We start from the raw sequence: 26,232 nt of genomic DNA, 5'->3' as shown, positions 1-26,232 counted from the left end.
CTAGGCCGACCGACTCATCAGGCATCGTCAGCAATCTGCGAGGCAAGTTCAATCCGTGACAGGTTCGCCTCGTCGAATCCCAGAAGCGGCAAATTAACGCGTTCAGGCATCCGTACGGATTCAACTTCAGTAGGCTATTTAAGAGAAATGAATGACATGCCAGTTACAAGAGAGAATGATCTGAAAACTGAATAAATAATGAAAGACTTTACATGAAAATTATCACATATACGAAACAAAGGCGGGAAAGAAACCACTACTGAATGACCGAATGCATATTAGTAAAAACACACACACACACACACACACACACACACACACACACACACAGAGAGAGAGAGAGAGAGAGAGAGAGAGAGAGAGAGAGAGAGAGAGCAGTAGGGCAATAAAATATCAGGAAAGTTGACAATACCTACAAAAACAAATGACACTCCAGACACCGAAAGTGGTAGATCAAATGTTATTTTACGAGACTGTAGTGACGACATGAAAAAATTGGAGCTTTCAACCGGTTTTCCACATGAGAGAAAACTACATGGTTTTCAAATAACGAATTACATGATTTAACAAGTACCTTTCAACTTTATTATGAAAAAGACTTCTATGAACTGTTTTGACATCTGTAATCATTGACGAAAAAATACAGTAATATTTCAAGTCCTTATCAAAAAAGCGAAACGCGTCTGGGTGCGCACATGAAATAAAAAATTAATGTACGTATAGCATGGAATGGATACCTCTCTCGTAAAGGCCTGCAAGGGCCACAATGGAATTAAAGACATTAGCTGCCACTTGGCATTGATGTATGTCAATCGGACAAGTTGAAAATTTGTGCCATACCGGGACTCTATCTCGTAGCTCAAACCACATATACTGCCAAGGAGCTATATTCGTCGTCTGTATTTGTCGCAGAAGGTGTGTTGTATTGGAATAGGCCCCTGTGGCTAGTTACGAAATTTGGGCTAGTGAGTTTACTGCAGTAATGTTCCCATTACTAAATCCTGCTCGTAGATACAGTCGGCAGCGTAATCCCATTGTTGTATTTCAGGTGAAACTGTTCTGTTGCATCAGGTAACGAGGAAGAAGAAAGTGGGGGTCAGTTACGTCAAATATTTTTCTACTGTGGACTCGGCCCATGAATTTTTGCAAGACGTCTGTTTCGAATTTGTGTGAGCCATCTGCAACATTAAATTATCAGTTACAATTTCGATAGTAATCTATATTTGAATATTCAGTGAAAGTCGGTCAAAAAATCAAGAACTCAAGAGCCCTACACTCGCTCGGATTTATCGGCGGACGCTGTATGTGTTGGATTGTTGGGCGCCCAACAAACCAGTTTCGGTTGTTGGGCGGTCGGCTGGGTCTGAGTACAAAATACCCGATACCCCTTTTTTTCCCAAATCCCAAACCACGCCATCCAACAAAGAAAAACAATGAAGTGTGTAACGCGTAGCACGGTCGTGCTAACCACCCAAAGAAGTTCATCTGCTATCTGTGCACATGGGTATAAAATTTCGTTTAAAGGCGCTCAATATGTAAGAGTGCGAGGGGTAACTAACAGAGTTACTGGAGAGGTTTAAAGTCTGTAAATGTTTGCGGAAAACGTCGTGCTAGGAATGTAGCATTGGAGCTGGAAGTAACGAGCCACTTGCTTCACTGTTGGAAGTGTTAAAGGAATCCATCTGAATGCCACACTTCTACTATAAACAGTAAACTGGAGATCATGTAGGCGGCATGCTGCTGTTGGCAATTCGCTTCCCGCGGTCGTAGCCAGTCGGGTGTTGGTACAGAGTAGCTAGTGAGAATTGCTGAATCTAATGACTTGTGTCGGCGGAAAATGCAAGTAAATTTGTTTTCGGCGTGGACAGCGTGAGTTGATGATTATTGATCTGCCTGTTATGGATTATAAAGTTGGTTACTGGTTTTCGTGCTTATTTCTTGTATGTTTTTTTTTTCGGAATACAACGAGATTTCTTAGACAGTTGTTGCACACTCCAGTTTCATAGTTTGGTTGTGAGTTGGTGATGTTAACAAATATGACTGGAGGAAAACTGGCTGTGATAAAGGACTGATCTGTAGCGTAGCCCGGGGCCTTGGTTAGATTGCAATGTGGCTTTGCTTGTGAGTTGGCGAAGCCAACGAATGTGAATGTAAGAAAACTGTTCGTGGTGACGGACTGATATTTAGCGTAGCCCAATGATTGTTTCGAAAACTTTGCTGGTTATTTCCAAAAAATCCAGATTTTAGTATTACGGAATATTGTTTTATGACATTTTGCATAGTACACTTCATTATGCCACCACGTAATTTCAGACACTGAACATCGTGAACACTTTTATTGAACGCTGTTTTCTCGCTGGTTCCGCCATCTTGTCTAATCATCCGACTCATTATTCGTCTGTTCAGTTCCCATCAAATACCACGCCAAGAGTTACCAACTGAGGAACGCAACGGAAAGGCCGTAAACACCGTAAGAGCACTCTTAGATGAACAGCAAACAGTAGTGTTTTGAACTGATATATTTCATAACTTCGTTTCCAGCTTTTGCATTAATTTCAAGTTAGCATGATATTTTACGTGGAAGATTTAACTAGGTCAGGGGCAGGAAGTGTCTTTATCCCTTGGCTTTGGTACTATAGCCTCCTGGATGTAGAGGAATGTTCGATACGAGTCATCGGCTTTGATATGTATGTGACTTAGGAAACAAGCGATAAACGCCGTAAAAAATACGGCGACTATGACCTGATGTTACTGACGATTTTCAGGACAACCCACAGAAAAATTTGAAGAATCATTCAGCAAGTCTAAATAGAAAAGAACCAAGTATCTTCATGTGAATTAAAATCCTGTTGAGAGAGAGCTGCCATATGCTGTGTGGATTAGTCTCCGAATTTGAGGAAAATTGGACACTTCAAAGTTTGTAAAAGATATTTCATCCTCCAGCCCATTAAAGGCAACAATGTATTTAGATTGATTTTTAATTTAGCGTTTTTGAACAAACTTGATGGTAATGAGGGTGTGACTCGTATTTATGAAACTGTAGTTTCAAAAGAAAAGCATCAACAATTAAAAAATTGGGTTAAGAGAAAAAGGTGCATCCCTTTTCACCTTACTTGAATATGCGTGCTGCAATACTATCCTCATGCTGATAACCCTCACCTTCCCACCATGAAAGGTGAGGTAAAATTGCGTAGCTTATTGGATCATATTTAGTCACATAATTTATTATTTGCACAAGATAAAACTGAGTGGTTTAGATCTCAAGAAGAAGATAATCAACATAAATACAAATATTTTTTGTGGAATAAAATAACCTCCTACCAGTGTACAATTTTTTTTTATTATTCTTTAAAGTATAATGCTTATTTTTATGCACAAGTACTCTTTCTTGTTGGTAATTATTTTGGGTTGTGTCCACTATATTTGACCCATTATTTTGCTTTTTACAATTTTTGTACCAGATTTGTAATTAGCATTGTCAAAATGACAAAGATACCACATCACACAGTTTGGAAACCCTGGGCTTAAATTAGAATGATTCTTTCACACTGCAGCAGACTGTGCACAGTTTGAAACTTTCGAGCAAATTAAAACTTTGTGTTGACCTGAGCTTCGAATCTGAAACTCTGCCTCTCACTTAGACAGTGAGAGCATTGCTTGTGAAAGATAGGGTTCCAGATTTTAGTCCTGGTGCAGTACACAAAATCTGCTAGGGTATTTCATTAGCTTAAACTATTGCTTGTAGGCCAGCTCCTTGATTGCTTGACAACATGCCCACAGGTTGCTGGGTGTGGACGTGGCATCGCTGGACGATGTGTACTGGCTGGAGGACTCACGGGCACGCAGCCTGCTGGGCAAGGACTTTGTGGCATGGGCGGCGGCGCGCCAGGCGCTACCCACCTCCAAGGAAGACCTGGCGCGCCTCAAGGCGGACCTCTGGAGCGCTGTTGTCAAGTCCACGCAGCACGAGGATGCCTGGACCTGGGGTATGGCGTCCCTCTCCCCCATTCATCCAGATCTTCCACTAATTCAGCGCCCTCTATCTACATGCACACTCTGTAAGCACATCTTATAGTGTGTGTCAGAGGATACTTCTGGTACCTCTTCCTTTTTCTCCCTTCCCTGGCCCATTCATGAATCACGCTTGGAAAGACTTCTTGTCCACAAGCTCTTATTTCTCAGATCTAGTCATGGACGTTTTGTGAGACGTGTGTGGGAGTCAGTGAAATATTGTTTGATTCTTCTTGGAAAATATACTCTTGAAATTTCAACAGAGCTATCTATGATTCACAATGAGCTTCATATAGTGTCCCCAACTGGAGCTTTTTGAGTATCTCTGTAATGCTCTTGCACTGGCTATACGATTTCATGATGAAACATGCTTTTTTTTTTTCTTGGTTTGTCTCTATCTCTTCTATTAAACCTACTTGGTAAGCACCCAGACTGACAAGCAGCACTCAAGAATCAGTAAAGTAAATGTGTTGTAAGCCTGTTCTTTTGTGAATGAACCGCTCTTCATTGAAATTCTTCCAATGAATCTCAGACTCAAACAGCTTTTCCTACAACTGATTTCATACGGTCTCTCCATTTTAAATCACTCCAGATGGTGTTTAGTCCTAAGTAGTTTACAGTTGTTACTGTTCCCTATGATTTGACCCATCAGGATTAGTGTGCCATTTCCAAGATTGAGGAAGGTTCTCCAGTCCCAGATCGAATCTGCCCAATGGATTAACAATGAGGTGTGCTGGCCAGTCCAGACAGGGTTTTTAGGCAGTTTGTCACATCCAACAAGGTGAATACCAGGTGGATACCCACAGCCCACCTCATTCACAAACATTTTTAAAAAAATATCTCACAGCTTCACATGGGATTGCACTCAATGCAGACAGATGAGGTACACAAATTCTGTCCTGGTGCATGGTGGGGGGATTTGTTGTGCCAACAGGAAGGCCATCCAGCCACTTATACAATTAACATTGCCAAGTCTGATAAATAAAGAATGAGATATTCACTCTGCAGCGGAGTGTGCGCTGATATGAAACTTCCTGGCAGATTAAAACTGTGTGCCCGACCGAGAGTCGAACTTGGGACCTTTGCCTTTCGCGGGCAAGTGCTCTACCATCTGAGCTACCGAAGCACGACTCACGCCCGGTACTCACAGCTTTACTTCTGCCAGTATCTCGTCTCCTACCTTCCAAACTTTACAGAAGCTCTCCTGCGAACCTTGCAGAACTAGCACTCCTGAAAGAATGGTGACCCCATGCAGACACAGGCTAAGGCCAGGAAAAGAAGACTAGTTCCAATTATTTGTTGCCAGTAGCAAAGTGAACACTAATGGATCACTTTACCTATTAGTGCATTATACAGTACATTTATTTACATTTGGAAGCAACTGCCAGTCTCTGAACTAGTAATCAGTCTTATGCAGGTATTCCTGTATTTCATTACATAGGCATTTTGACCTTCCCATAGACAACAGCATCATTCGCAAACAGCCTGAAAGAACTGTCACCATTATCCATCAGATCATTTGTGTGCAATGAAAACAGTGGTGGCTGTGTACTACTCCTTTGAGTTCAGTTGGGTCCTCAAGAATGCGGTTCTCAGTTCTGTATGCTAAATAGCTGTGACTTGGCTCAAATTTTGTCTAATACTCAGCAAGTCTGTATTTTGTTTACTAACCAACAGTGCTGATCTGCAACAGAGGAGTAGGACAAAGATATTAAGATGCTCAACTCCCTCTGACACCTCATTAATCTTTGTTTCCCTTTATCTTCACAACATGTAGGTTCTCCTCCGAGAGACCTGTCCCTGCATTCTAACCTTGTTTAACATGTGCCCCTTTCTCCTCAAATGAAGGAACTAATCATTCTATAAGCTAGGTTTGATTTTTTCACTGAGAATAACATTGTTATCATTAGCACTATTCCTGCATAATGATGTAGGGTGTTCAATGATAATGGTAACAATATATTACCACAGAGATATTGATGAAGCAATATCTTGTTGTAGACTTCACTTTGCAGAAGAGTATTTTATTGCTTTGTAATTTATCAGTTTTATTCATCATAAATTCTAAGTTCAAGTTGAAATACAAATCTGTGAGTGATATGAAGGGTGGCTGAGAAGTCCTCAGCCCGTGCAATAAAAGTTGTCTGTAGTCTGAATGTTAATGGTTATTTTTCAGTGAAGTCCCCTCTTAGGGCCATACGTTCTTGTAACCAGTGCTCCTGTCCCATAATATCCTCCTTGCAGAACGTTCCTCCACCCCAGCCATGGCAACACCATCTGATTGAAAATGGGTTCCAGCTAGATGTTTCTTGAACTTAGGGAAGAGATGAAAGTCAGAGGGGCCTATATTGAGTGAATAAGGTGGATGCCATTGCAATTCGAAGCCACAGGACCTGATTGGAGACATTCAAATGACAGGTCTGTGTGTGGGCACATTGTCCTGATGAAAGATTACTCATTCTGTCAACATCCCAACATATTTCACTTTGGTGGCCTCCCTCAAATGCATTTGTCGACTAGCATAATATGTTCTGTTCACTGTTTTTTTAAAAAAGGTATTCAACCTGGAATCTCGAATAACGGAGACCATCACATTGCCAGTTCACGTGACTGACTTGAACTTCCTGGAGATGGATGAGGAGAGGTGTTTCCACTGTTTTGATTGAACATTGGATTCAGGTTGAAAGTGGTGAACCTATGCTTAATCCATTGTCCCACAGTATATGCCTCAAAGTGGGTCAAGATTTTGCTGGACATGGCTTGTCTCTGACTTCTGTTTTCTGCTGTTGACATTCTAGGGACCCATTGATGTGAGACCTTTTGCATGTCAAGTACAACTCCTATTGTGTGTACAATGCATTCCTGAGATATGCACACACTCTCAGAAATGTAATGTTCTGTCACACGCCAGTTTGCCATGATGATATTCTGGATTGCAGTGACTTTTCTTCCTTACAGCTGCTACCAGCCTTTAACTGTTAGCAGTCTTGGACTGCATGAGGACCTTGGGCAGAGGTGTTGCCCTGCTTGAATCCTGCCACCCACTTTTTCACAGTGGCCATGGGAAGGGAATCCTCCCCTGACATTTCTCTCATGTCATTATTGGATCTCCTGTGCACTTATGACCTTTTTCAGAAGTTACCAGATGACTGTATGTTTTCTCTCTTTATCCATTTTTCAAAATTTGTACATCTTGAACACTTCAAACTTCAATATCTAAAACAAAACAAAAAAACAAAAAAAAAAGTCATCAAAAATTTTGTGTGAAAGCTAGCAAAGTAATGCACTATTAGTTGCTAAACTAACATTCAGCTAGGACATGGTTAGGCCAGAACTTTTCAGTCACCCTTTGTAATATACTAAAGAAATGAAATGTATGCTTTTGGCACTTCATTTGTGCAGAATGGTGTTCCTTATTATTTTTACCATATTTCAGGCGGAATGTTGGTAGTTTCAGTCTCGGTGGCAGGGCTTGTAACATTGGCAGCGATGACGCAGCCTGCCCTGGCACCAGAGGCAAAACACACACTATTGCAGTATGTAACAGGGAAGTATTTGCTACCTGGAAACTGCAAAGTTAACTTCGAATGGGAGGATCCTCAGAGAGTTGGGGAGACTATGACATTCACTGTAAAGGTGAGCTATAGAAGTAATACTCCAGTATTTTCAAAGTATTACTGTTTTAATGTAAATATAGTTTTATTATTTCATAGCAGTTGGTGCTTTTTAACAGGTGAGTGTCTTGTTGTCCTCTAATTTGTAATTTTCCTAGTTCCTTGGCTGTACTGACATTCTCCTTAATTAGCGAAACCTCCCTTTCAGTCAAAAAATGCCTACTTGTTGCTGGCGAGCTTTCTTTTTCTTTTTTGTGTTAAATATTATCGACCAGATTCATCAACGGTTCTTACGAAAAATTAACTAATTGTGGATAGATTACCAAGATAAGCTCTGTGCCTTTCTTCAGGCTTGTTTTTCCCACTAGTTATGATGCTGATCTGTCATACATGAACAGTTTTCACTCATATTGTTGTTATCATGTTTATTTTTAACACTCATTTTTACCCAGTTTTTTGATGTGTGAACCTTTGTTTCTATAAACCTGACATTCAACTTCAGTAAATGTCTACCACTGTGAGAAAGAACAATTGTTTGCTTGAAATACACTAATGTTGAGAAAAAAATGAACACCTTGAATGACTAGAGACAGGATGTTCATATTCACAGAACATGTACATTAGTATGTTCTGCAGAAATGAGTAGAATTTCAGTCACCTCGGTTCAGTATGTGTCCTGTTGTCTAGTAGACACAGGGAGCGCCATGAGCCCCGATAACTTGCTCCATGTGTGATGGGATCAACACATATATGATGCTAATGGCGTCCTGTGATACAGTCATTCATGCTTCATTCACATGGTTCCAAAGTTTGTCTGTGGTGCTTGGCATTGGGTCACAGCATTGCACCTGTTGTTTCACCATATCCCACATATATTTGATAGTGACAAGTCTGGTAATCTGGCAGGCCAGGGTAAAAGGGTGACATCTTGTGACACCAAGAAGGCAGCAACATGTGGTTGTGCATTGTCTTGCTGAAAAATTGCATCTGGGTTTTTGCGCAGAAAAGGTATGGCTACAGATTGCAGAATGTCATTCACATAGCTCACACTGGTCACAGTGCCATGGACATGCACCAGCTGTGATTTGTGGTTGTACCCAGTAGCACCTCACACCACAAGTCCTTGACTTGGCGCTCTATGTCTTGTGCGAATGCAGTCACGGTGATGCCACTCCCCTTGTCTGTAGTGAACCAAAATGCACAGATCTGTCCTGCAATGCAATTCAGATGACTTGTTGATCTTCTCGGGGAGTGGTCTGTGTGGTGTGACCTGACCCATCTCATTGTGTTCTACAGCCTTCCGTGAAACTTTCGGCACACACCTGTTGCACTGTCAAAACACTTTGACCCACATGAGCAGCAATTTCCCTGATGGATGCATCGTATTCTCTCATGCCAATAATGTACCGTCTTTCAGATGCACTGATTAGGTGGTATGGTTTGCACATACATCTGCGAGGCATCTTGCCCATCTACTCAAGTCGCACTTATCCATTAAGTTTGGTTTACAGCAACATTGAGAGCCGCAGGCACATTTTACTGGTAGGTGCTGTTGTGCCTCGATATGTGTTGACCTTGAATTTTCGGACCAACATGGTTCAAATGCTAATCATTTCTGCAAAATATATTAATGTACGTGTCATGTGAATACGAACATCCTATCTGTAACTGTTAAAGGTATCCTGGTTTTTTTTCCCCCTTCTGAATATGTGTGTAGTTCTCAGAATTGAACTTGTAACACTTTCAGTATCAGTCCATCACGAAACAACTAAGTGCTGAATGTTTGAAAACTACTTGGCAGGCAGGCATTGTTCATGACAAAATCAAAGGCAAAGGTCATTTTACTACATGCAATGAATTTGATATGGCGTAGCATGGGTGTGGGGAGTGGAGCTTGCTGACAGTTGTACTGAACATGATCTTAATTAATCTTTGTAAGAGTGGCGTGGGTAGTACCACTATGAGGATTGAAATTGGGTTTGCTTTAAATACGCGCTGTAACTGTCCTTTGGGATTGGATGTGGTGAGGTAATGCAACAAGAGATATTGCAATGTAGTTACAAAATCAAAGTCCAGGTGATATCTGTATTGGAGAATTGCCTTTAATAATAAAATGTGAACTGCCAGATCTGCTTGCCTTACCTGTTAGAGAGTTAACAACCACTGGCTGTTGAAGGCAGAACTAGAAGCCCCACAAATAATATCACATGCACCTTGCTTATTCCATCTCCATGTCACTGGAATGTTGGGGTATTAGACTTCTAGAAGCTACACAAGGTATGCTATCTTTTTGTTGAGCAATTAAGTTTATCTTATGCATAATTAATAATCATTACTGTCTCACTTTTCATTTTTCAGTTTCATGTTCAACACATTCCTTTCAGGAACCATTCTCAAAATTCAAAAGTGATTAGAAGTACAGAGACCACTAGACTTTACTGCAGATCTCAATATAGCATTAGTATAACTAGTACAACTGTTTTTTTTCCCCCAGATGTAAAATTATTTTTATAGGTATTGATTCAAAGTATGTGTTAGGTTTGTAACAATCTAACTTTTTCAACAGTTCTACCAACGTAATGGCCAGCCTTATCCAATATGTGACACAGACAACCTCTTTGTGGAAGTTACCGAGGGTTCTCACCGAGTAGCAACTGTATCGCAACTGGGAGGAACTGACCCAAGTGCTGCTAACACGGCTGTTGTCAAATTTACTGTGCGACATGCCGGCCAGTACCGAATAGCGGTGCTAATTGGCAGCTGCCATGTCCAGGGTAGTCCCTTTCTCAAGAATTTCCTGCCAGGTATGCCTACCTTAGATCAGTTAAATTATTCTATTTTTTTCCTTGAAAAAGTTTTAAAGTATTTTTATAAACATTGCTATTATATTGCATGTTGTTTCATTACAAACAGAATGTGTGTTTGGTATGTTATTTCATCTGTGACCAGGTCCGCCCGACCCGCACAAGACAGTGTTTGTGCGACACTCTTCAACTGTTGTTTGTACAGCGGGCATGCCTCACTCTCTTATGATAGAGCCACGTGATGAGTTTGATAACCTATGTGTGTTCGACGCCAGCAGTTTGGGTACAGATGCACCAACAGAAGGTTATGCAATCGCAATAACCCAGGTAAGAATGTGACACTTTCTCCTTAACCAATTTGTTTTTAAAAAATACATGTATCTGTTGCACTTCATTCACAATATTATTCCATTTATAAGTTTATATCCTTTGCAAATTAGTCTTGATACCTCAGCCTTTTTGAAATATGTCTACTTGATGTTTGATTCTTTTTTTTTTTCATCCCTTAACCTCGCCCTCAAACCCAGATCTCCAACACACTCATTCATCCATCCACTCTTTGTATTCCATTGATACCGTCAAGAAGGATAACATTCAGTGTCATTGAATGAATCAAGGTATAACTAAAGACAATCCACTCATAGAAATGTAAACTGTCTTCTGTATTAAGAATAAACTATTACTATACTGCTTAATATCATTTTTGAGTACACCAACTAAAATTAATGTAGTAAACTGGAAAGAAAGCTGCTGCTCCCTCAGTCATTTTAAGCAGTTGCTGCTTTCCACTTATTTACAGCTTAATATTTAGACGAACACATTGGTATTAGTGGAAGAAAATAGTTGCCTACATCTGTAACAATAAAACATTATTCACAATGCTCTGCTACTTGTCAAGGAAATTTGCAATGAACTTTCTACTTATTGTGTAGTTGTAAAGGACTTTCAACAGTCAAATTTAGATGATTTGTGATACTACTGCTTGCTCATTTGTTTTAGCCACTGTTTTGTCTTTCTCTTTTTCAGCAAGGTGATGCAGTTTCTAACAAAAAACCCCACATAGTTATAATGTTCTTTTCAAATAATTTACTGGATGAACAATTGGAAAAAGTTCACAAAAGGCACATAAGACCCCCCTGCGAGTCCTGGGGGTAAGAATAGGCCCGAGGTATTCCTGCCTGTCGTAGGAGGTGACTAAAAGGAGTTTCACATGTTTCAGCCTTTATGTGATGGTCCCCTGTAGGGTTTGACATCCATTCTTCAAAAGTTTCTTGAAGATTGAGCCAATTGGGGAAGGGCACCTTACGTGGTGCATAGTGTCCTTCGTGCATTGAGATCTTTAGCCCACTTTCTTGTCTTTGCATTTCAGTCCCACTCATTCGCCATCTCTTGGGTGAGGACACCTTCCTGGGTGCGTTTTCTACCATGCACTATGCAGTGTCGCTTTCTGCGTCGACAATGACCATGGACTTCTGATATCCAGCACGGTAGCCAGTCTGTTGTGGTGGGGCCACCATGTACCCTGTTGGTTGTAGCCCCCTGACCACACAGGGATCACTCTGCTGATGCCTGCGCCCTTAACTCCCCAATTGTGCCAAAGGGTAGATGCCCATCCCCCTGGGGAATCGGGACTCCCGGCAATGGCCATCCTGTCAGGTGGCCTCTGCTGTGGCTGGGTGGTGCCCGTGGGGAGGGCCCCTGGTCGGAGTGGGTGGCATCAGAGCGGATGACACGCGATGAAGCTGAGTTCATCATCTCTTGCTGGTTGTGAAACACCAGCATTCTCTAAGTGTTCAAAAGCTCAATTCAACGTGCAGAACTACAACCGCAAATCGTTCCCCTCCCTGGCCACACCATCGGAGGAACGCCAGACAAAGAATGGCAGTGGTCTTATTCACCCCGGTACCTTGTTTGTTCAAGGGCTGATGGGGAATCTTTCATGATGATGAAGCCTCAGTTTTTTGTTGAGCATTTAGAGGACAACTTTGGGGAGGTGGAGGGATCGTCCAAAATGAGATCTGGGTCAGACTTGATCAAAACAGCATCCTCTGCCCAGTCACGGGCATTACTCGCTTGTGACAAGTTGGGGGATGTTTCTGTTACCATCACCCCACATAAGAGCTTAAATATGGTCCAGGGTATCATATTTCACTGGGACCTTCTTTTGCAGTCTGATGATGAGCTGCATGCCAATTAAGAGTGGCGAGGTGTACATTTCGACCGGCGTGACCACAGGGGTCAGAGGGATAATCAGGTTGTCATCGGTGCATTCATCTTGGCCTTCGAGGGTGATACATTGCCCGAGAAGGTCAAGGTGATGATCTACCGCTGTGATGTAAAGCCCTATATCCCTCCCCTGATGCAGTGCTTTAAGTGCTGTAAGTTTGGCCATATGTCTTCCTGCTGTACTTCCAGCGTCACATGTCGAGATTGCTGACACTCATCACATCCCAATAATCTATGTGCCCCGCCTCCTATCTGTGTCAACTGTGGAAAGCACCATTCGCCTTGCTTGCCAGTCTGCAGGATTCTTCAGAAAGAAAGGAAAATCATGGAGTACAAGACCATGGACCGACTGACCTACACTGAGGCTAAGAGAAAATTTGAATGCCTGCATCCTGTATGTATGACTTCATCTTATGCCACCGCTACAACAGTTCTGGCACCTTCAGCTCTGCCAACCTATCACCTCTCAGAGCCAGAAGTCTGCACCTGCCCCCTTGATGGTGGGGGGGGGGGGGGGGGGGCATTTCCCCCTCTGTTCCTCCCGCACCATCTACTTCGGGAGCAACACCCACCCAACCATCGGGGACGTCCGTCCCCACTTCTAAGCCGGAGAAGTGTAAGTCTTCTTTGGTTTCTCTCACTAGGAAGGGGTCACTTGGGTCACTCCCTTCCCAGTTATTTGCTAGTGGGAAAGATGACACTCGTCTGTGGCTGAAGAGCTCAAAAGCAGCTTGTCGTAGGACTTCATGCTCGTCCTCAGTCCCAGAGACTGAGCCAGTGAAGGCCTCCCACTGAGGGAAACCAAGGAGCAGCGAGATAAATCCAAAAAGAAGACCCCTAAGACCAAGGAAATTGTGGTGGCACCCACACCACTGTTACCTACAAGCTCTGTGTCTGAGGATAGGGTGGGGATTCTGGCGTCCGCTGAGGACCTAGATCTCACCAGACCATCAGACACAATGGATATAGACTGCTCAGGCAGTAAGTTGGTGGCAGTAGGTGACCCTGAGGCGTAAACTGCCTCATTGAATGTTCCATGCCGCCCCAGCCTCATGACGACATCATCCTCATGACGACGTCATCCTCCAGTGGAATTGCAGCAGTTTTTTTCCACCACCTGGCTGAGCTACAGCAGCTGTTAAGCTTTACACTTGCTTTCTGCATTGCCCTCCAGGAAACCTGGTTCCTGGCAATGCGGACCCCTGCCCTCTGTGGCTATAATGGATATTACAGGAACTGTAGCAACTATTATAGAGTGTAGGGGGAGTTTGTGTCTGTGTCCTGCACTCAGTATACAGTGAACCTGTGCCCCTCCAAATCCCTCTTGAAGCTGTGGCTGTCAGGATAAGGACAATGCAGGAAATACCTGTCTGCAACATATATCTTCTTCCAGATGGTGCAGTACCCCTGAATGCATTGACTGCACTGATTGATCAACTCCCTAAACCTTTCCTACTCTTGGGAGATTTTAATGCTCATGACCCCTTGTGGGGCGGCACAGTTCTTACTGGCCGAGGCAGAGATGTCGAAAATTTACTGTCACAACTCAACCTCTGCCTCTTAAATACTGGGGCTGCCACATGTTTCAGTGTGGCACATGGCACATATCGGCCATTGCTCTCTCGGTTTGCAGTCCTGGCCTTCTCCCATCTATCCACTGGAGAGCACTTGACGACATGCGTGGTAGTGACCATGTCCCTATCTTCCTGTCACTGCCCCAGTGTCAGGCCCATGGACACCTGCCTAGATGGGCTTTAAATGAGGTGGACTGGGAAACTTTCACCTCTGCTGTAACCATTGAATCTGCACCACATGGTAACATCGATGTGGTGATTGGGCAGGTAACAACAATGATCGTTTCTGGGGCAGAAAACGTGATCCCTTGTTCTTAAGGGTGCCCCAGCAAAAGACAGACCCTTGGTGGTCGCCAGAAGTCACTGAGTCAGTTAAGGAGTGTTGGGAAGATCTACAGCGCCATAAGTGGCGCCCTTCCCAGAAGCACCTCATAGCCTTTAAACAGGTCTGTACCCATGTTTGCCTTATCAAACGACAGAAGCAGGAGTGTTGGGAGAGGTATGTGTCGACCATTGGGTGCCATACATCACCTTCCCAAGTCTGGGCAAAGATCAAATGAGTTCTTGGGTACCAGACCCCAACAGGTGTTCGTGGTGTTAACATAAATGGCATGTTATCTACTGATGCAAATGTGATTGCTGAGCACTTTGCTGAGCATTTTGCTTGCGCCTCTGCATAGGAGAATTACCCCCCAGCCTTTCACGCTCTCAAACGGTGGATGGAAGGGAAAGTGATTTCGTTCACTACATGCCACAGTGAACCCTATAAATCCCCATTTGCAAAGTGGGAGCTCCTCAGCACCCTTGCAAGTTGCCTCAACACAGCTCCTGGACCAGACCAAATCCACAGTCAGATGATTAAACATTTCTCACCTGACTACAAGCACCATCTCCTCGTTGTCTTCAACCGGATCTGGTGCGATGGTATCTTTCCATTGCACTGGTGTGAGAGCACAGTCATTCCAGTGCTCAAACCTGGTAAGAACCCGCTTGATGTGGATAGCTATTGGCCCATTAGCCTCACCAACATTCTTTGTAAGCTGCTGGAACGTATGGTGTGTCGGCAGTTGAGTTGGGTCCTGGAGTCACGTAACCTCCTGGTCCCATGTCAGTGCAGCTTCCGCCAGGGTTGCTCTACCACTGATAATCTGGTATCCCTCGAGTCTGCCATCCGAACAGCATTTTCCAGATGCCTATACCTGGCTGCTGTCTTTTTTGACTTACGTAAAGCGTACAACACGACCTGGTGACATCATATCTGTGCCACATTGTATGAGTGGGGTCTCTGGGGCCCACTCCCGAATTTTATCCAAAAGTTCCTGTTGCTTCATACTTTCCGTGTCCAAGTTGGTGCCCCCCATATCCAGGAGAATGGCGTCCCGCAGGGCTCTGCATTGAGTGTCTATGTCTTTTTATTGGCCATTAACGGTCTAGCAGCAGCTGTAGGGCCTTAAGTCTCACCATCCCTGTATGCAGATGATTTCTGAATTTCGTACAGCTTCACCAGTACTGGTGATGCTGAGCAGCACCTACAGGGAGCCATCCATAAGGCACAGTCATGGGTTATAGCCCATGGCTTCCAGATCTCAGCTATAGTGTCATGTGTCATGCACTACCGTCAGTGTCATACCATTCGTCTGGACCCAGAACTTTACCTTCATAATGATCCACTCTCTGTAGTGGAGATGTATTGATTCTTAGCACTGATTTTCAACACTCGATTGACTTGGGTTCTTCACCTTCGTCAGCTTAAGTGGAAGTGCTGGCAGCACCTCAATGCCCTCCATTGCCTGAGCAACACCAATTGGGGTGCAGATCGCTCTATGCTGCTGCAACTCTACAGAGCCTTTTTCCGATCCAGAATTGACTATGAGGTTGTGGTTTGCAGTTCAGCAGCACCCTCAGCCTTGCATTTACTTGATCCTGTGCACCACTGCGGGGCTCGACTAGTGACAGGAGCTTTTAGGTTGAGTCTGGTGACCGGTGACTGGTGTACTGGCATAGGCTGGGGTCCCTCCATTGCAGATCAGATGTGCACAACTGCTCACCAGTTATGCTGCACATATTCGTAGTTCTCCTGAGCATCCAAATTACTGTCTCCTTTTCCAAGCCGCGACAGTTCATCTACCGCATCAGCGGCCCAGGTTGGGGCTAATGATTGTGGTTCGCGTGTGGCCCCTTCTCTCTGAACTGGAGTCCTTCACTTTACCACCTCTACTTGCGGTCCATTCACGTATGTCTCCATGGTGTAAGCCTCGGCCACATCTTCGTCTGGACCTTTTGCATGGTCCTAAGGACTCCGTTAACCCCACCTCTCCACTGTCACTTCCTCTCGATTCTTGATGTGTTCCGGGGCTCTGACGTGATTTACACGGACAGCTCGATGGCTGATGCTCACGTAGGCTTTGCGTATGTTCATGGAGGACATATTGAACAGCACTCCTTGCCAGATGGCTGCAGTGTTTTCACTGCAGAGCTGGCGGCCATATCTCATGTTCTTGACCACATCCGCTCATGCCCTGGTGCGTCATTTCTCCTGGGTACTGACTCATTGAGCAGCCTACAAGCTAATGACCAGTGCTACCCTTGCCATCCTCTGGTAGCATCCATCCAGGAGTCCATCTATGCACTGGAACGGTCCTGTCGTTTAGTGGTGTTTGTGTGGATCCCAGGACACATCGGAATCCCAGGCAATGAACTTGCCGACAGGCTGGCGAAACAGGCGATGCAGAAACTGCTTCTGGAGATGGGCATCTCCGAAGCTGACCTGCGCTCTGTCTTAAGCTTTAGGGTTTTCCAGCTTTGGGAGACGGAGTGGCATAACAGTATGCACAACAAACTGCATGTCATTAAGGAGACTACGAATGTGTGGAAGTCTTCCATGTGGTCCTCTCGCTGGGAATCAGTTGTCCTCTGTCAGCTCTGCATTGGCCATACATGGCTAACGCATGGTTACCTATTCCGTCGCGACCCAAGGACCCAACTCTGTGTCGCTGTGGCTCCCAAATGAGTCGTCCACCTCTTGCTGGGATGCCCACTTTTAGCCACTCTTCAGTGGACTTTTAACTTTCCCAGCTCTCTGCCTATGGTGTTGGGTAACGATGACTCAGCAGCAGCTTTAGTTTTACATTTTATCTGTGAGAGTGGGTTTTATACTTCTATGTAGGTTTTAGCGCATGTCCTTTGTCCCTCTGTGTCCTCTACCCTAATGCTTTTAGGATGGAAGTTTTACTGTGTTGCAGAGTGGCTTGCTTCTTCTTTTTATTCTCATGGTTGGCCAGCCACTGTAATCTGCTTTCTTGTTTTACTCTCTTCTGTTTCTAGCATCTCTCTCATATTTTCTTGTTCTCTTTTGTTCCTTTTAGTGTTTGTTGCCTTTCTTTCATTCTTGTGGTTTTTCCTTTCTTTCCATTTTGTGTTATATGTCTCGTCCGTTTTATGATCACACTTGTGGCGTTGTTTTATTAGGAACATGGGATCAATGACCTCATAGTTTGGCCCCTTCCCCCCTCTTTTTAACCAATCAACCAACCAACCAGCACATAATAAGAGAAATTGAATACTTCTTTAATTAGTTCCTTCCAACATTATGATCCAGTTTTCATTAACAACAGATCAGGCACAATTACGTTTGAAGATGAGGTACAAGTTGACTAACATCTGGGATCAAAATATCATGTACCGAGCAGAGAGAGTATTATTTAATGTAGCGGACTAACTCCAGTCAAGACTGAAAGGTACACTATAAGCATAACTGAAAAAGTTGTGCAACATGTACAAAAAATTCAAAGTTTCAGGAAGGAAGCTAAACCGTTCATTGCATAACACCATCCTTGCATCTTGACTGCAATTAACTTACTTTACTTCAAAGTACCAGACAGGTTCAGATATGGCATACATTTTCAAATGTCTTATGAATAAAAAGCCAAAGGCACAGTTTGTATGTAGGTGCATAAAATTTTGTCACTGTGTAATTTATAAAACCAGAAGTAAAAATGTGTATCATATTATTTCAGTTACACTGGTGTGCCAATATGTTTAGGTAAACATCCTGAAACAGAAAGCAATTTTTGCGAGCTCATATGGATAGGAAAACCTTGAATATATGGGAACTGAAATAAAACCAACGGAGAAATATCTGATATAACAAAGCATACTACTGTTTGAACCTAATATTGAGGCTTTATTGTTGGCTATGAAACATCAAGTGATCCCAGTGATAAATTGTAAAGTATGTAAATAAGTTTTCTCTCATTATTTCAAACATGTGGCCAGTAAATGAAATTGACCCTTTATGTTGATACTTCTCATGAAATTGGCAGATTGAATGTTCTGTATTTTTATTCACAGTGCACTGAAAATAATTACATCATATTTTAAGTAGCAGCTTCTTTGGCACCTAAGATTCTGAGTAGAAATGAGAAAACTTGTCACTTCATCACCTCTATTCTAAATGTCTTTTCATAACAATTCCTAATATTTTCAAGTATCTGAGAATACAAATTTTATTATCTTTGCTTCTGTGGATGAGAATTCCTGAAATCATAAAAGGTTCCAACACTTTGTAATTGCGGTCTTGTACACCCTGCAGGTTTCAGAAATGTGCGAACAATTCACTATGTGTATCAGCTAAAAAATGACATTAGTTTTTATGGGTATGGTATAATAAGTGATGTAACTTATTTTGAAATATCACGAACATATCTTGCTTCAGAGAGAGCATTTATTTGCAGTCCAGGTCTCACATGTGAAGTTACAGTTTGTGAGGAAACAACCAGCCAATAGTTCCTTGATTGTAGGTTAATCAGTTTACTTCCATAGGAAAGAGTAGGAGCTCACCCCATTCTTCCTCTCCCCTCCCCCCCCCCCCCCCTCTCCTTCCTAATGAAAGTGACAGTAAATACCAACATGCTTTACTGTTGTACTACACTAACATGGGTATTGGATTTCATAGAGAGAAGGTCAGACGAATACTTGCTTTACTGTTTCAAAACTTCAAGTTATTCAACTGTTTAGATTTTGATTGTTTATGAACTTTGTAATTAATTTTATGCATTCCATTTCTATTTATTTATTTCACCATATGTTAGTGATCATGAGAAACATTTGTCGTAGCCTATATTCTCTGGTGTAAAGTATTTATGATCAGAAATTATACCAGTGTTAGTGGAAAATGTTTGCTCATTATGTACCTGCCAGTGGTAATTTCTTATTACCAATTTACTTAACACATTACCTCCGATGAGTTATATAAAATGAAAGAAAGTGTGAATGTCTTGCACATCTTATTCTTGTGGTCTTTAGATATGGTAATAGCATGTCTAAACAATAATGTCTTTAAATGAAGAACTTAAGCTGTTTGGCCACATCTCTCTAGAGTGTCCTAAAAGAATGATACTAAAAATTTGCTTGCAAAATGATTGTCTTATAAATTTACAGTGTGGAAACTTGTTAATTTGCCTGCTTTTGACTGACTTTGAGCAAGCTTTGGGTGTTATAGATGTTTCCTAATTAATTCACTGTTTCAGATTTTAAAAGTGTGTGCTGTTGCTTTTGATGTTTTAACACAATGTATCTTTGTTTGCTATCATCACTGTAAGTTGCAATTACATTTACCTATCTCACTGTTCTTCCCTTACTAGTTAAATGCATCAAACACCAGTGTTCCTTATAATAGTATAACTTTTACTGTGGAATGCATGCTACTATATGCAACAAAAGTGGTATGCTGCATGGTAAATACCCAATGTCTCATGTTAATCTGTTGTATACTTTGATGTGCAGTGCATAAATATTACTTAATGACCAAGAAGGAAATCTACTTTTGCTCTTAATAGGTGATTGGCTTTCACTCGCACATCAGGTGCACATAATTTTCCCGAAAATGAGAGGAAACACATTATTGCCCTGCACACACAGCGCTCTTCTTCCTTCTGTGTAATGTACTAGTGGTAGTCTACTTTCAGAACACATTGGGTCCATTCTTAGAGTCCCTGTTTCCACTTTCTGAAGGATATCATCCTATTAAAAGATAAATACCAGCTAAAACTGTCTTACACTGTTCAAATTTTTTCCCAAGGCTGTATTGATCTTTTTAATATTGACCATAGTGTTAAAAGATAGACCAAATCTGTTTTGAAAGTGGTGTATGCATTTGTAGACAACTATAATTTTACCCTCATCCGTATGTATTATCCATTTTTCAGTTGAGCCTGGCTCTGCTGAGACAGGTATGTGTTCGTAAAGTGTGGCTGACAAAATTAGACATAAAATGAAAATGCACAGCAAACATGCCATGAAACATTGGTTTCTGTAGTCTTTTCAGGAAGCTTCACAATCAGGAGCACTCTAACTTTTCCTTATTCTTTTTACAGTGTTGTAGTACTTCATATTTTATTTATACATAATTTACCAGCTTTATTACTCATTTTCAGTTTACCGCGCATCCATACCAATAACACTTCCATTTGCGCTATTGAATTAAAGCAGACAAAGTGTTTATAGCGAGGCATGTAATGCATGCAGCTTGTAAATTCAGGGGTGCAGCTGCCAATGACTTTAGTGTGAAAAGTGGCATAATTTAAATCTAAAGAGCTTATATATATATATATATAATTGTTGGGCTCAAATTAATGATATCAATATAATAGAGGGAAACATTCCACGCGGGAAAAATATATTTAAAAACAAAGATGATGTGACTTACCAAACGAAAGCACTGGCAGGTCGAAAGACACATAAACAAACACAAACATACACACAAAATTCAAGCTTTCGCAACAAACTGTTGCCTCATCAGGAAAGAGGGAAGGAGAGGGAAAGACGAAAGGATGTGGGTTTTAAGGGAGAGGGTAAGGAGTCATTCCAATCCTGGGAGCGGAAAGACTTACCTTAGGGGGAAAAAAGGATGGGTATACACTCGCGTGCACACACACACACATATCCATCCACACATATACAGACACAAGCAGACATATTAAAGACAAAGAGTTTGGGCAGAGATGTCCTGTATATGTGTGGATGGGTATGTGTGTGTGTGCGAGTGTATACCCGTCCTTTTTTCCCCCTAAGGTAAGTCTTTCCGCTCCCGGGATTGGAATGACTCCTTACCCTCTCCCTTAAAACCCACATCCTTTCGTCTTTCCCTCTCCTTCCCTCTTTCCTGATGAGGCAACAGTTTGTTGCGAAAGCTTGAATTTTGTGTGTATGTTCGTGTTTGTTTGTGTGTCTGTCGACCTGCCAGCACTTTCATTTGGTAAGTCACATCATCTTTGTTTTTTTTATATATATATACTCCTGGAAATGGAAAAAAGAACACATTGACACCGGTGTGTCAGACCCACCATACTTGCTCCGGACACTGCGAGAGGGCTGTACAAGCAATGATCACACGCACGGCACAGCGGACACACCAGAAACCGCGGTGTTGGCCGTCGAATGACGCTAGCTGCGCAGCATTTGTGCACCGCCGCCGTCAGTGTCAGCCAGTTTGCCGTGGCATACGGAGCTCCATCGCAGTCTTTAACACTGGTAGCATGCCGCGACAGCGTGGACGTGAACCGTATGTGCAGTTGACGGACTTTGAGCGAGGGCGTATAGTGGGCATGCGGGAGGCTGGGTGGACGTACCGCCGAATTGCTCAACACGTGGGGCGTGAGGTCTCCACAGTACATCGATGTTGTCGCCAGTGGTCGGCGGAAGGTGCACGTGCCCGTCGACCTGGGACCGGACCGCAGCGACGCACGGATGCACGCCAAGACTGTAGGATCCTACGCAGTGCTGTAGGGGACCGCACCGCCACTTCCCAGCAAATTAGGGACACTGTTGCTCCTGGGGTATCGGCGAGGACCATTCGCAACCGTCTCCATGAAGCTGGGCTACGGTCCCGCACACCGTTAGGCCGTCTTCCGCTCACGCCCCAACATCGTGCAGCCCGCCTCCAGTGGTGTCGCGACAGGCGTGAATGGAGGGACGAATGGAGACATGTCGTCTTCAGCGATGAGAGTCGCTTCTGCCTTGGTGCCAATGATGGTCGTATGCGTGTTTAGCGCCGTGCAGGTGAGCGCCACAATCAGGACTGCATACGACCGAGGCACACAGGGCCAACACCCGGCATCATGGTATGGGGAGTGATCTCCTATACTGGCCGTACACCACTGGTGATTGTCGAGGGGACACTGAATAGTGCACGGTACATCCAAACTGTCATCGAACCCATCGTTCTACCATTCCTAGACCGGCAAGGGAACTTGCTGTTGCAACAGGACAATGCATGTCCGCATGTATCCCATGCCACTCAACGTGCTCTAGAAGGTGTAGGTCAACTACCCTGGCCAGCAAGATCTCCGGATCTGTCCCCCATTGAGCATGTTTGGGACTGGATGAAGCGTCGTCTCACGCGGTCTGCACGTCCAGCACGAACGCTGGTCCAACTGAGGCGCCAGGTGGAAATGGCATGGCAAGCCGTTCCACAGGACTACATCCAGCATCTCTACGATCGTCTCCATGGGAGAATAGCAGCCTGCATTGCTGCGAAAGGTGGATATACACTGTACTAGTGCCGACATTGTGCATGCTCTGTTGCCTGTGTCTATGTGCCTGTGGTTGTGTCAGTGTGATCATGTGATGTATCTGACCCCAGGAATGTGTCAATAAAGTTTCCCCTTCCTGGGACAATGAATTCACGGTGTTCTTATTTCAATTTCCAGGAGAGAGTGTGTGTGTGTGTGTGTGTGTGTGTGTGTGTGTGTGTGTGTGTGTGTGTGTGTGTGTGTGTGTGTATATATATATATATATATATATATAACACACACACACACACACACACACACACACACACACACGCGCGCTTGTTTAAATCATATCTCATAGATTCTGCATCAGCCACCTGATCATGGATCTTTCTTTGTGATGCCAATGTCTTAGTTGCCAGTAAAGCTATAATCTATCTTCTGAAATACGATTTCACACAATTAGAGATCAACCAAGATCACAGTGCAATCATACTTTTGTTGAGGACTCACCAAGGCATCTGTTACTTATGTCTTAATATTTCAGACTTGAAATTTCAAAAGACATTCTCTATAATTAGGGACAGGAAAATTTCATGAAAACAGTAACACAAAAATACAGATTTTAGCGAAATAAAGTGAAATCGGCTATTTATACAGGATTCCATCGAATTTCTAATTTTCCAGATAAAAATGTTATATACCTGAGGGTGGCATTTTTAATATTGGTAGCTAATAGTTATTGAATGCTGAAATTACAATTTCACTGCTAATCTCCTTGAGGCTGATGTTCATGAAAGCTATAATCTTAAAATGATCTCACGACAAAAACAGCACTGAATTTGGTGAAAAAAACAACACTGAGTATGGCAAAAAACACTAGACTTTGCAAAAATTAACAACCTAATTGTCAAAAAATAAGACCACATTTGACAAAAAATGATACTAAATTTGTAAGAAAGAGCACATTTGACAAAAAAAAAATTCAATTCATTTGGCAAAAAATGACACTGACTTTGGCAAAATTGCCATTGGGTGTGGCAATAAAAAGCTATATTTGGCTGAAATAACAACTAATTTGCCAAAAATAACAATGAATCTGTCGAACATCCACTGAATTCACCAATAAGATACAACTATTTTTTTCTGTTCTTTTCTGTAATATACTACTCCATCCGGACTTCTTCATGGTACTTGAAGCTCATACATGTCCTACACGTGTCATCATTTGGAAGAATTTTTAGTGATGAATGAAGTAATAAGAACAGCCAACATGGCTGTCATATCCTGTCCGATTATGGGGTACTCGTGAAAAATATTTCTCTTCTAGACCTGTGTTTGAACATACTTACGTGCATGAAATGTGCAAGGTATTTCTTTTACTGCTTCTTGCAACCATATTACTGGCTTTATTTCAGCTCAAAATTACTAGTAACCCTGATTAACATGAAACTCTTGTTCCAGTGACTGTGCTGCAATGTGCAACTTCTTACCATAGGATACTTATTCCAGATTGGTAGCCTCATTTGAACACATGCTGACAATTCACCCTTCCTTCTCAACCACGCCGTCATTACCGTGCTTCCATTGGCTTGCCATGCTTCCAATGTATCCTTTGTCCCCCAACTCTTGAGCCCTCTCTCATCCTTGGCTCTTGATCCCTCCCTCCATTCCCTCACTCTCTGCACTCCCTCATTCCCAGCCTCCTGGTCACTCTCTCATTCCCTTCCCCTTCTCTCTATCTCCCCATTTCTGTATTTTCTGTCTCATTTCAACCTTCAATTTCTTCTTTGTTTCTTCCCTCATGTGTTTCCCATTCTGTGGTTCCTTGCTTACCCTTTACTTCTTCAGCCACACTCCAACATTCCTTCATGTGTCTCCCCTTATATTATAATTTTTTTAAAAAAAATCTTGCTTCATTCTATCAAATTATGAATCTCCAATCTTTTTAAATCTGCTGTCTGTTTTCCATGTTTCATTTCTGCTTTCTGGATGAGCTCAAAAATAGGTAGTGTAAAAAAAGTTGAAATGATCAAGGCAAAATCAGTTGTTATCAACTGACCAATATTTTGAGCAAAATCAGATATGTGAGCACAGTTGTGGCTTGTGTCCATTCACTACTACTGCTCCCAAAACGGGAGCTAAGAGTAATCTTTTTGTTTTCTTCCTTCCTTCAGTGACAAATGAAAATAGTCAGCTGCAGAGATATATTTGGTCAAGCGAGTGCCTAATCAGTATCAAAAGAAGCATGTGTGAAAAAAATAATAAGGAAAACTTTACAATACGACCACAGAACTAAATAGACAGTGTTACATCACAGCCGGGGGTGGTGTAAGACATTATACACTTCATCCCCTTCGATATCCATTTCAGTTGTAATAATAATTTCAAGGCATTCATTCAGTCATGTAGTTTAATGACCACTGCAGAAACACAAAACTGCAAATGAATTGGAAAGTTCTGTGATCCACAAAACATTAGCAAAAAAGTACTCAAACATTCCTTCATTCATTAGAGTAAGAAAAGTACACAAGTAGTTTAGATAGGATACACTTAGTATGGTGTCCCTACAGAAAAAAAGGGGCAGTGGACAAAACCTTTAGTAGAGTGAAGCTCTGTCTGGATATTATCAGGATAGACCACTGTATCAACCACTTACAACGGGACCATAGGGCAATAGGATTTTTGTAAGTTTTTATATTTGTGGTATGTGAAGTTCAGAACTCAAGTATCAATATCTCAATGTAGTTAAAAGCAACTCTCAAAAATTCATAAGAAAATTATTTTTTAAGTTCTCAAAGGGGCTTCAATTTGCTAAAGGTAGTACAGCTTTAAACAGGCTACGTGGATCTGTCGGTAGAGCTTGAGACTGGTACTCACAGGATTGCTGGTTCGAGTCTTGTTTTAGTCATTTATAATTGATGGAATGCTGCCCTTACATGGTTTTGCTTTTTTCTCCTATGGCTTATAATCCTCCAGGCAATCTTCACGGTCAGAGACAGGTACATCAAAGCTTTTTGCTCATTCTGTTCATTGAACATAGTTAACTCTTCATAGGTCACATACTTTTCTTCATGGAAAGTTTGTTATGGAACAAGTCTTCTACTTGTAGCATTGCTTCTTCAGGAATTACAGATGATGGTGTTAAATCAACGGGATTATTTTCTGTGAGGATTTGCTACTAATATACAAGGGCATCTCTCGTGCATAATCTTGAAACTTCATTGTGTAAGGAATTTTCAGCAACATCTTTTTGTACTATCTAAGGACCAGACAAATTGCCATCATCCACATCTGATATTACAGTCTTCTTTTATTTTAATATAATATGATTTTCACCCACAATGCTGCATAGCACTATCTGCTGCTTTGGAAGCAAATGTGGAAATCTTACTATAGCAAAAGATGTCGTATCCAATAAGAATAAGAATCTTTGTTAGCCGTTCAGTATTTTCTTATACAATGGGCTTCGTCAATAAGTTCAATTACAGTA

The 26,232-nt window shown here is 42.4% G+C and overlaps 1 protein-coding gene across 1 annotated transcript in view; it reads left to right on the top strand.

Moving 5' to 3' along the window:
• LOC124802750 (apoptosis-resistant E3 ubiquitin protein ligase 1) overlaps positions 1–26,232 on the top strand; it is a 654,148-nt gene that overhangs the window by 513,919 nt on the left and 113,997 nt on the right. The window contains exons 3-7 of the mRNA XM_047263734.1: positions 3,781–3,986; positions 7,448–7,647; positions 10,192–10,429; positions 10,575–10,756; positions 20,436–20,459. Of these exons, the coding sequence (XP_047119690.1) occupies positions 3,781–3,986; positions 7,448–7,647; positions 10,192–10,429; positions 10,575–10,756; positions 20,436–20,459 (850 nt within the window). The remainder of the gene's footprint in view (positions 1–3,780; positions 3,987–7,447; positions 7,648–10,191; positions 10,430–10,574; positions 10,757–20,435; positions 20,460–26,232) is intronic.

Source organism: Schistocerca piceifrons, chromosome 6 (genome assembly GCF_021461385.2).
Source record: "Schistocerca piceifrons isolate TAMUIC-IGC-003096 chromosome 6, iqSchPice1.1, whole genome shotgun sequence".
In the NCBI taxonomy this organism is placed as follows: domain Eukaryota; kingdom Metazoa; phylum Arthropoda; class Insecta; order Orthoptera; family Acrididae; genus Schistocerca; species Schistocerca piceifrons.
Note: the sequence above shows the minus strand (reverse complement) of the source record. Positions and strands in the feature narration are given on the sequence as shown.